The 12267-nt window shown below is 42.7% G+C and overlaps 1 protein-coding gene across 2 annotated transcripts in view; it reads left to right on the top strand.

Annotated features, from left to right (window-relative positions):
* The window catches only part of PANX1 (pannexin 1), a 47063-nt gene extending 39632 nt beyond the window's left edge, over positions 1-7431 (top strand). Inside the window, exons 3-6 of one of the 2 annotated variants that reach the window (XM_045557112.1) lie at positions 68-291; positions 1422-2080; positions 2632-3687; positions 6754-7431. In XM_045557112.1, the coding sequence (XP_045413068.1) occupies positions 68-291; positions 1422-2080; positions 2632-2711 (963 nt within the window). In that variant the 3' untranslated portion in view covers positions 2712-3687; positions 6754-7431. Of the gene's footprint in view, positions 1-67; positions 292-1421; positions 2081-2631; positions 3688-6753 lie in introns of those variants that run through there. The other variant, XM_045557113.1, reaches the window with a different exon arrangement.
* Positions 7432-12267: the final 4836 nt, after the last annotated feature.

Here is a 12267-nt window from a genome sequence, read left to right as displayed (position 1 = left end):
GCAGTGTGTGTGTTGAGGGGTGGGGGGGGGGCTCTGTTAATGCCATGATTTCTCTCTTGCTTTTCAGTTTTTCCCCTATATCCTGTTACTGTTCGCCATCCTCCTGTACCTGCCCCCTCTGTTCTGGCGTTTCGCAGCTGCTCCTCATCTTTGCTCAGACTTGAAGTTTATCATGGAAGAACTTGACAAAGTTTACAACCGTGCGATTAAGGCTGCAAAGAGTGCACAGGACCTTGACTTGAGAGACGGAGCCTGCCCAGTTCCGGGTGTTACTGAGAACACAGGGCAAAGGTAACTTAGCCCCAGCAGGTAGCTGAGCTCGCCAGGTTTTGTAGTTCTTTGTCCTGCTCCTGCCAGTCTGGGCCTAGAGTTCCCGTCACTAGTAGGTTGGGAGTCGGGAGGGTGTCATCCACCTAGTGACAGCCCATGGGAGCCAGGGACTCTCGCTCTCCCCAGGTCCCACCCCACCCATCTGTGCCAGCACCCGTCCTCTGTCCAGACTCCTTCCTTTGTTGATTGAAACGTCACCATCTCACCTCCTGAAATGCAGTTCTTACAGGGGTAGCTGGTTAAGGTACTCTGTGCAGCTTGCTTGCTTTGTTCTGCTTACTCCTTAATGGAGAAGCGCAGAGGATTCCGAGACCGCTGAGCTGAGAGAAGGGATGTGAGAGAAGTGAGGAGGAGTAAGTAGTGCCTTGCCTTTCCACATCCTTCCTCTGGTTCTTGTTACTGACAGTAAGAATCATATGAATAGCTCTCGGTTTTTGAATGCTTAATATATCCCAGACACTGCGTTGAGTGCTTTAAGTACATTATCTCATTTAACCCCCAGAACAACATTATTAACTGAGTGCATTTATTTACCTCCTCTTCCCTTTTTCTTCCAGATAAAAACACTGTCCTATAGCTGTAAATGGGAGAGCAGGACCTGAACTGTGTCAGTCGGGCCCCCAGCCTGTGCCTGCACCCACTGAGCTGTCCCCACTCCCTGCCTGTAGGAGGCATATGTGTTACAGCTGGGCTGAAAAATTCTGTACCTTATTCTGCATACTTTAGTGAAAAACTAGTTTAATAAAGAAAAGCCGTTCCTCTTCAGGACCTAATTAATTCATTTAACAAACGTTTAGCATTTACTAAGTGCCTGGTGTCATTCTAAGAATTTCTAAATACTAACTCGTTTAATTAATTAATAATTTTAATATCTTTAGAATATTAAGGAGAAAGTATTTTTTTATTACTTTTCCTCCTTTTTTGTAACCTAATTTTATTCTCTAATACTCTAATGAAGTTATAGGTAGAGAAGTGTGGGGGTTTGAGATTTTTAGCGTGACATTGTTGGTTGGGTGTTATTTATGCCTTTAATATTTGATGGTCTTGGTGAGTGTCTAAATTATTTTTGTTTCCTTGGTTTTTTTTTTTAGTTTGTGGGAGATATCTGAAAGCCACTTCAAGTACCCAATTGTGGAGCAGTACTTGAAGACAAAGAAAAACTCTAATAACTTAATCATCAAGTACATTAGCTGCCGGCTGCTGACACTTGTCATTGTACTGTTGGCATGTGTCTACCTGGGCTATTACTTCAGCCTCTCCTCGCTCTCGGACGAATTTGTCTGCAGCATCAAATCAGGGATCCTGCGAAATGACAGCACTGTCCCCGATCAGTTTCAGTGCAAGCTCATCGCCGTTGGCATCTTCCAGTTGCTCAGCTTCATTAACCTCATGGTCTATGTCCTGCTGGTTCCTGTGGTTGTCTACACGCTGTTCGTTCCATTCAGACAGAAGACCAACGTCCTCAAAGTGTACGAAATCCTGCCCACTTTTGAGGTTCTGCGTTTCAAGTCTGAAGGGTACAACGACTTGAGCCTCTACCATCTTTTCTTGGAGGAGAATATAAGTGAGGTCAAGTCCTACAAGTGTCTTAAGGTACTGGAGAATATTAAAAGCAGTGGTCAGGGGATCGACCCACTGCTACTCCTGACTAACCTTGGCACTATCAAGATGGATATTATGGATGGCAAAACTCCCTTGTCTGCGGAGACAGTAGGAGAGGAGCAGGGGGACCCGATGACAGAGCTCAAAGGTAGGGTTAGCTCTACAGAGCAGAGGCTGCGGGAGCCCACGTTAGCGCCTTTGCAGCAGACTTTTAGGAATACTGACAGTCTTTACCCTGCCCGTCATTTAAACTATTTTCCAAGCATGGTCTCAGCTGGAACCCCTCAGTATGGGGAGAGACAGGGAACGAATTGGTGTTGCCCCAAATTTCCAAAGAAGGAAAACATCTTTGCTTTTGCTGGTGGTTCTCTCTTCCTTCCCTCACTCTGTCTCATGTGCTGCTTCTTACGCCAGCACTCCTCCTTGTCTTTCTTGCTTGTTTTTGTCTTGTCTTCCTGGCTTTTCTCTCTGTGTCTCTGATCCCCTGGCCTGTTGTTCTCTGGCTTTCGACAGAGACTGGAAGTTTGTTGATTTAATTATTGCCTTGACCTAACTTCGCTGCACTCTGAAGTTAGGCTAAGAAGCAAAATGTGGTAAAGCAAAGAATATGAGATAGATTTTTAGCAGAAAAGAAGTTGGTTAGTACTGATAGTTCCTGCCACGCTTCTGTCATAAATAATTTGTTTTCAATTTTGGCAGGTCTGAACATACCGAGTGAAACTAAAGCAAATAATGGAGCGACGAATGCACGACAGAGACTTCTGGATTCTTCTTGCTGATGATTTTTTTCCTTGAACTTCAAATCTGTCACTTCTGTGACATTGGATTCATTTTGGCTAAAGCACCCCTGTTGGGGTCACAGCTGATTTGCAGCACATGGTTCTCAGTAGAGATGTGAAGCATGTCTTGTTGAGTCCCCAATGAAAGTGTTATGGAAGAATGGTTTATGAACTTCCCAGAAGAAGCGACTCGGAGATAGGTAACCTGTAGCAAGCATGTGTGTAAGTCCTCATCACATGAAAAGTGCAGAGACTAGGACGCTTAGTCAAGAGAGGTAGCCCTTTGAGAGCCTCGGAGAAACATCTTTCTGGACCCACGGTGCGATGAGACCCGGGCTGCTAGAGAGCAAGCACTTTGGGAGATTTCTTTTATATTATAAAATAATAATAAATACATCAGGACATAATTTAACATGAATCTCTTATGTGCCCTTAATGACTGTTGGATGAGAAAAGCATTCACCAGCTAACCAACGACCCACAGGTCGACCTGTTCTTGGCAGTGTCCTAAATTGGGCATAAACCTGGTGCCTTGGCTCTTGCAAACTCGAGCTCTCTCTACACTTACCTGTCAGCTTGTCTAGTGGGAGTCCCATCACCACTGTTTGTTGCACTTGGCCCTGAAGGGCAGCAGGCCCATGCACTGCTCCGACTGAAAACTTAGTGAAGGAGATGGAATCTAAAGGATGTTCACAGTGGCTTCACTTCAGGAAAGAGTGCTTCAAAAAGAGCCCAGCGGGAGAAATCTGAATTTACAGATGTTAATTCAGTCACTTTCCAAGAAGTTGTCTACAGGGTATTCCCCTGTTATCAAAGGCATTTCAAGCAGGATTTTCGTTAAACGCATTAATGGAACACAGGAATATTTAAAGTAAGGGACCCTTTGCCTAACATGATAGAGCACATAAGTGACATTGGTGTGCTCCGTATGGTGTGCTTGGAGCCAGAACAACTGAGAAGTTTATTCTGTTTACATGTAAACACAGCTTTAAGAAATTCATTTTAATTTATATGTAGTGTTAAAATTTAGGCCATTTGTGGAAAGCATTCTAGCACTGATGGAGAATTGTAGAATAAAGGTTACAAATGGATGGATAAGACAATGCAAGCATCATTTCGTAAACATTTAAGACTGACTCAGAATATATAAAAAACTGTTCCCATTTCTAACCATGTAAATTGATAGGTGTTCGTGTTTTATAAAAAAAAAAAAAAAAATCTTTAACATCTGTGGACATTCCCATTTTTATTCTTAGAAAGTTAACACATAGCTTAAGTGAGTAATCCTCAGGAACCACGAAGTTTACTTTTGACTCTTAGGGACAGTTGTTTACCTTATCAGCTTACTGTTTTGTGACAGACAGAAATTATATAAGCTGCTGTCTACCTTTCAGAATTTTGAGAAAAGCAGATTTTATTTATGCTTCTGTGACGGTTTCTGAAAGCTACTGATATAAATATCAAGGTTGCAATCAGTGTTTTAAATTACTCTCTATTCCGTGACATTTATTACTGTTGAATTATAGTGTGACTTAGAAATGGCAGTAACCTAAATGATTGATTTTGCTACATTTTTATATCACTGTATCTGAGATAGTCCATCACAATTCTCTATACTGGTTTCTTTTGAATATTTGAAAAGATGTGTGAAATATATTTTTCTAGAATATGATTTTTTTTTTCCAAAAAGCTTCATCTTCCCTGTTGACTACCCCTAATTTGTATTTTGAAGTGGTAGAAATGGATATTTTATTTTAGGAGGCCAGGAACTCTCTAAGCCCTACCACATGTGATCCTTTTATCAAGAGTTTGTATAATTGGGGTCTCAAAGCTCTCTAAGCTCCAAGAGGGTCTGTGATGTCCCAGACACCAGTAACAGGCTGAGTGTACAGATATGAACAGGCAGGTGCCCTCTGAGGACTTCAGAGTCGAGTAAAAGCAGCAGAGACAAAGGCAAGTACTAGGAGGAGATGGCATAGCCACAGTAAAGGCTCTGCTAGAGAACTCCTAGCAAATGCTGTGTGTTCTTGGGAGACAGTATTTTTTTTTTCTCTCTCCCATAGTTTCTGTAACAGATGGTTTTGAGTCTAGTTATAATTTTTCCCAGAGGCAGATGACCCTCTTAAGGTTCTTTAGCCACACATCCTCTAGGTTGGAATTTGGGCAAAACACTAATAGTGATTTTGAACAGTAAGGGCTCCACTTGCCTTTTGAATCTTAGCTTGCAGGGGATAGGAGAACAAGCCTGGGGAGGTGGCAGGGTGGGTATACAGAGTTGCAGATGAATAGCAGTCATGGCTCCAAAGGGCTAGTAGGGATGTCTGGTGATGCTTTTCAGCTTGGAAAAAAGTATTATTGGGAAAGTTAACTCATCCATCCACTGTGAGCTGCTGGCTTGGAGGACTGCTTTTGAGGAGCCACTTTCCTGAGGCTGAGGAGGAAAGCTTTCATAAAGCACTCATTGCTTTATAAAACGGGAAGGGTAGATCCTAAATGACCACTCCAGGATTACTTGCTAACTTTGTTTCTAGTTCATGTCTCCCTAGTAAAATTACTACGAGGCTGCGGAACCAGACTTGTAGCAACAGTGTTGCAGCTAGAAATGACACAGGTCATTGTGAAAGCAGTGTTCAGCACACCTTCAGTTTTACCAAGGGACAGGTAATGTAGAGGCTCCTAAACTTTGAGGGATTACAGACTCCCTTGCAAATATTTTTAAATCTGTGGCCCCTCTGCTTAGGAATACACACATTTTAAATGCACCTGCAGAGGTCATGACAGTCTGTGCATCAGAGGTTGAGAAGCTGTGCTCTAGAACAGCAAGCCAGCAAGCCACGCGGCAGAAAATGGGGCTCCCTTTGCCCTTGAGAAGCACAACTTCTTCCAGCAATAAGACTCAGCTATATGTTTGCATATTTAAGTCATGTTTGCATACTTTTGAGTGAACTATACCTTTTGAGTAACTGCCTTCATTTTCTAGAGTGAGACTGAGCAAGGTCAGTCAAAGTCTGACTGGCAGCAGCAGGCCTGGGATGACCAGGCAGCTTATGTGGATGGCTGTTGTTTTCTCCCCGGCCAGAAGGTGTGATCTTGCAGATTCAAGTAATTGTCTCTGCTCAGCATGCCTGGAATATGGGGAGGAGGATGGGCATAACACTTACAAAATGCTTTGTGCTGCTTTACAGCTGTGCTGTGAGAAAGCTAGAAACTTCCATCTGCATGGTGGGTGTGGTTTGCATGAATATGTTTTTCTGGTGGAAGCTGCCTGTCCACTGCACATCACCGCCTGTCCACTGCGGCCTTTGTGCCTGGGAGAATTAGGTCAGCTGTAAGACACCTTTTAAAACGTGTCCATGTTTGGTTTATTTTGCTTATTGTCAGTCCAGGATCCATTAAAGATCTGTGAGGGTGTAGGAGTTTTTCTCTACTGCTGTAGCACAAGCTCCTAAAACAGTGACTGGCGTAGACTGGGCATTCTGTGAATATTTGTCCAGTGAATCAACAAACTGTTAGGATAAATCCTAGTTGGTTGACAACTTTGATTTGATTTTAAAGGGCAAATGATCCCCTGCAGAAGAAGGCGATGGGAGGCTCATTTAGCCTCCTGGTGGCGAGAAGAATATTTCCACAAATAAATAGGTTTCCACCTTAAGTAGTGACCGTCCTTAGCCTTTTATTGTGGAGCAAGTCGTGACCACTTTCTAAGTACAGTACAAGTTCAATGTTGACTTACAATCATTAGGGAAATTGAAGTTGGTCGTGGTCTCAGCAATTCCCCAGAATAAGCCTCTTGAAAGGGGGTGTTGACTGAAATGACCAATTACCAGTAATTGAGGTTTTATCTGAGGGCACCAAGATGAAATGGCTCCTTCTGAGCAATCATTGACATTTTGGCCCTATTTTCCCAAGTAAAGTGAGACCTTTAAAAAGATTGACAAAGATGGTACTGTGTCATATGTGGAATATAATAGATGTTAATTTGTGATTGGTTTTCTTGCCTGCTTTAAATGAAATGTATTGTGTTTCTGTGTTCTCCTTTTAGCTGTAAAAATACTTTGTCACCAAAGCATGCGGTTTAATCAGTAATTGTTCCTCAAGTTCCTGAAAATTATGAAAGTTTCTTATGCCTTGAGTGCTTTTTTCCCTGCCCACCAGAGGAGAAAAATCCTTGTGGAATTCTACAGGGTTACAAATGTTCCTTACGAAAACTGAAGCCATCAGCTCCTTTTTAACAAGTTGGCTTTTTAAAAGCACCATAATTACAATTTAATGGCATTCTGTAAAGTGGTGCTTTAGGCATAATTTAAATTCTTTTTAATGACTAAATTTCTACAAAACTTTTAAAGAAACGCGTGTATTCTTTTTGCTGTCATTGTAAGAATGCTGCCAACAGATGAAGAATGACTTTAAAAATTAAGACCATCTTGGTTTCATTTCCACAAAAATCGGAAGATGAGAACAAATCATAGTGTTCGAAATGATCCTTAAAAAGATACAAGAATCTTGAAAGCTCTGCATTTTGGTGGTCATCACTATTGTATTTTATATTTCCATGAAAGTAAGTCACTTAGCCAAGGTCTGCATTCTGACCATGCTGACTTTTCATTTAACAGGGGTGAAAGGCTAAAGATCAAGGCTACTGTGTCGGTAAAGGTGAAACAATGTTTTAGTTCTACAGTGTTATATCCACCTAAATAAAACTTCTTTGAGTAATGAAAAATGTCTTAATATTTCTTGCCTTCCCCTTAGGGAGAGAGTCATTTCATGGAAGATGTAACAGGAGATGAGTTGTGAAACGTCTTGAGGCTCATTTCTCTCTGCTGGATACATAAAATTCAGCAGACTCTGTTGCTACTTGCTAAAATCCAGCTGGCAATAACTAAAAGAAGAAAGTCCTTGATTAAGGGCCCACAGATTCTGGAATTTCTAAAGCAGAAATCACATGCTTTCTGATTGAGAATTGTTTGCTTGGGCTTGGGAAAGAAGAAGTAGGGACCATGTGCTCTAAACATGGGGTGGCCTGTCCAGCTCTCAGGAGGAGGACTCCTTTGGACAGTGGTCAATTAGTACAGTTTACTGTTGTGGGTAATCAGAGCCATGCAAAATCTTAGTACAGTGCCAGGTGTATGGTAAGTACTCCGTAAGTGCTAGCTTTGATTATCATCACCAGCTATTCCCCATGATGGCAGGCACACCCACGGGAACCTTGGATGTTGCTCCATAACAAATTACTGCAAACTTAGCAGTTTAAAATAATGCACATTTGTCATGCAGTCTGGAGAAGCTTAGCTTAGGTCCTCTGCTCAGAGTCTCACAATGCTGCAATCAAGATGTGGACGGGTTGTGTTCTCATCTGGAAGCTTGACTAGAGAAGGAGCTGCTTCCAAGCTGCCTCAGGTTGTTGGCAGAATTCCATTTTTCAAAAAATCTTTTTTCTTTTTAGAGACAAGGTCTGGTTCTGTCATCCAGGTGAGAGTGCAGTGGTGTGATCATAGCTCACTGCAACCTCAAACTCCTGGGCTCAAATGATCTCCTGCCTCAGCCTCCTAAGTAGCTAGCAGTACAAGCATACACCATCATGCCTGACTAATTTTTTAAAGACATTTTGTGGAGATGGGGTCTCACTATGTTGCCTAGGCTGGCCTTGAACTCTTGGGCTCAAGCAATCCTCCCTCCTCAGCCTCCCAAAGTGCTGGGTTATAGGCATGAGCCCCTGCACCTGGCCTGGAATTCTTTATTTACTCAAAACAACTGATTTGGGACCTTAATCACGTCTGCAAAATCCCACCACTTGTACCATATACCATATTCTTTTGTCTGGAATGACGTCACAGGTCCTGCCCACACTGCACGGAAGGGGATCATGGGGGCACCTTAGGCTTTGTCTGCCACAGAAGATCTAAGTCCCAGCCTGTCTGTCTGGGAGACCTGCAGCTCTATCTACCACCTTGACATTCTAAGCCTCTGTGTCCAGTGCTGCCATTCAGGCCCTTGTCTCTTTCCTGCATCCCTCTGATAGACCCACTGTGTCTTACCCACCTTCCACATCCCTGTCCTTGGACTTTTTGGAATGCAAATATGATCATGCCAACCCTCCTTACCACCCCCCCCCCACCACTTTGAAATCCCTCAGGACTCTCCTTGGATTTCAGGATAAAAAAAATGTGATTTAGACATACCCACCCCACTCCCTCACTCCCACCCCCAGTGCCCCCAACCTGCTTCGGGATCATCGGCCTCCTCTCCGATGCAGCCACCTGCACCGTTCCTTAAAGGCTTCTCCGCTTCTCAGATGTTCTTCTCTGTCCCCACTGCCCTCTACCTTCTATTCAGAAGTCAGATCCAGCATCCCCTGCAGGAGGTTCTCGTGAGCTGCCTGCCCTGTCTTAGATGTCCCTTCTGTGCTTGACATTGCCCACTGCTTCGGTGCTTAGCACTCTGCGCCGTCATCATGTACCTGTCTGTCTCCCCCAGCCTGGGAGGCCCTTGAGGCAGGGTGGCACCATCCTCTCCCTGTACTCCCAGCACCTGGCACACAGCCCAGTGCCTGTGCATGGAGGGATTTATACCCTCGTGCCCCTGAAAATACCCTCTGAGAATGCCCAGTGTGGATAAGAGCATCAGATAGAAGTGAACTCTCCCCTAGGCCGATAATCCATCTCCACCACCACCCCTTCCATTTTGCCCAATGCGAGGTGGCCAAGTATAACTCCATTTCCTTCTCCCATTTTAATGATTGAGAGCTTAAGGGGGGAGGGCCTTTCTGAAACACTCCTAAGGAACTTTCTTCCTTGCTGTTTTTTCCCATCTCTACCCATGCTAATTTACACCTGAGTAGTCTGGTTTCCTTTTCTAAGGGTTCTAAGATACACCATCTAACTTGAACCCCACAGTTGGGTGTGCTGTTGATAGGAGATACTGATGCCATTGCAGTAAGAAGAGTGACACCTTTTTGTTCACAATTTGTGTGCATCCAGGAAAAAGGCTTGTTCTATCATGTTTTCCCTCACCCCAGATGCAGGGGTGAGGGCAGGGGAGGAGGGAGAGAAGCTGAGCTGAAGCTATGACCTGTGCCCTTCCTGATAAAACCGAATTATAGTAATAAACTGCAGAATTGAGAGAATTTGCTGATTCAAATCCTACCTCTTCCCCCCTCAAACAGTGTCAGTGTTCTGAGTTCCCCTGCTTGAAAGGGGAGTAGGAGAAGGAAGAAATCCTCCTTTGCAGTAAGCTAGAGACTGGGCAGAGCCCCCAGGAGGGAGGAGCAAGTCAAGCACGTGAATGAAGGAAAATCAAAGCATGTTTTCCAAGAGCCGATTCCAATGCTTCAATGTGCCTTTTTCTCAGATGCAAGGAAGTGAAAAACAAAAGAAACTGAAGAGCTATAAAAAAAAATCACTTCCAAATCCCCAGAAATGAAATTTGCATTACCTCAGGAAGCAAAGAGTCCAGTAATAGAACCCAAGTTTTCATGGAAATTTCAGGAATGTAAAAGGAAATGTTCTGAGGGTAGTTTCAGAGGTAAAGAGACCCATAAAGATTTTAACATTTGTCTCATTTGTTCGTTTTGAGAATCAACATTGTCTGTTATGCAGGAAGCACTGTTAAATACAATGGCCCTTCAGGTTCCTTCCCGTCTTTCTAAGTACCCCATGAGATAAGGGAAGCTTCATTTCAGAAAAAAGAAATTGCCCCAAACTGTTGCTGCCCACCGGGTTCATTTGCCCGCTGCACAGAGAAGAGCCAATGTGAGGAGACAGTCAGGGTTGCAATGGAGAAAGTTTTATTCCGCATAGCGCTACTTGGGGAGACGGGAGAAAATTTCTCAAATCCGCCTCCCTGAGAATTTGGGAGACAGGGTTTTTAAGGATAGTTTGCAGACAAGGGATTAGGCAATTAGGTTTGTTAATTGGGGCAAAATTATAGGGGTGTAGGAATCATCTTCTTGTGTTGTTTCAGTCCCTGGGGTCACAATTCCAGTTGAGTCAGTTTCTTGCTCTGGGCCACTGGTCTGGGCGGGTCAACCAATCCACTGGAATGCAGGGCCTGGAAGAGATCTTAAAAACTACCTTTAGGTTTCAAAAAGGTGATGTTATCTATGGAGAAAGTTAAGAATCTTTATGGACAATAGCTATGGGGAGAAAGTTAAGAACCTTTATGGATGCCAGCTATGTGGCTCCAGCGTGGCAATTACAGAAAAGCAAACGGGGACAGTGACTAATTGACTAATTATTATTGTTATTTTTAGCTAGGCCTTTACCATAGTTCTCGCCTTGTACCCTGTTTATTGATTTGTGTAAAAGGCTGTTTCAAAACTATGTCTGAGGCAAAATAGAGCAGAAAAAATGAGTAAGCATTAAAAAGAATAAGAATAGTCTAGACAGTTTCTCTAACAGAGTATGATGAGGGACACATAAGTAATTTATAATTTTCTAGTAACCACATTAAAAAATAAATTGGGGGAAAATAAATATTAATAATTATTTTAACTAATGTAATATATCCAAAATATTTCAACATGTAATCAATATAAAATACTGAAATTTTTTTATTCTAAATTTTTTAAATTCAATATGTATTTTATACTTACAACACATCTTTTTTCAGACTAGCCTCATTTAAAGTACTCAACAGCCACATGTAGCCAGTGGCTACCATACTGGACAAAGTAGGTCAAAACAAACTGTTGTATGCAACTCTGCTCCCACCCAATAACATGCTGTTTACTGCCCCTGTATCTTTGCCAATCTCTCTTTCTTTTGGCCTGGTATTCTCTTCCCTTGAGGTCTGTCTCGTTTCTGAAAGATTATGTGTTCCTCTAAGCAGAATTAATTAACTGGGTGTATATTCTGCTATCTTGAAACTCAACAAGTTTGTGAGGACTTATTGTAACAGAAGTAAGGGTCTGAAAAAGGGCAAAATGTATCTGTCCTTCTAAGCAGAATTAATTAACTGGGTGTATATTCTGCTATCTTGAAACTCAATGAGTTTGTGAGGACTTACTGGCACAGAAGTAAGGTCTGAAAGAGGGAAAAATGTACTATGAGTTGTCTCTTTAAAACCCCTAGCCCTTTTTGAGTAATTAAAACCTGCATTCCTGCAGGAGGCCAATAATCAAAGGGGCAGAAAAATGTTCTTTGTTTTTTGTTTTCTAGTGTCTTAGACCACAGTAGATGGCTCAACAGAATTATCCAGGGAAAGGTCAGGAGATCATCATGAGCAGAGATAAGGTTGACCAAAACCACAAACTATAGTTAAACAACAATAGCCTGAAGCCATACCCAACTGCTGAAAACCCTCTTTAATAGCCCTTTATTTCTGCTTAAAGGGGGAACGATGGTTCTTTAAGATGAGAGTCTGCCATCCTCCTCATTTGCCAACAAATTAATAAACTTCTTTTTCCTTTTCCTCTAACCACTTGTCCTCGTGTTTGTTCTTTGTTCATCCTCGGGACAGGTACTGAACTTTCAGTAGCAATACCACCTGCTCACGGTGAGATGCATGTTAAACACCCTCTTCCTTTGAAGCAGTTTTAATCTGGAGTAAGAGCTAGTAA

This window comes from Lemur catta, chromosome 7 (assembly GCF_020740605.2).
Source record: "Lemur catta isolate mLemCat1 chromosome 7, mLemCat1.pri, whole genome shotgun sequence".
Classification (NCBI taxonomy): Eukaryota; Metazoa; Chordata; class Mammalia; order Primates; family Lemuridae; genus Lemur; species Lemur catta.
This window is presented reverse-complemented; position numbering and strand designations above follow the sequence as displayed.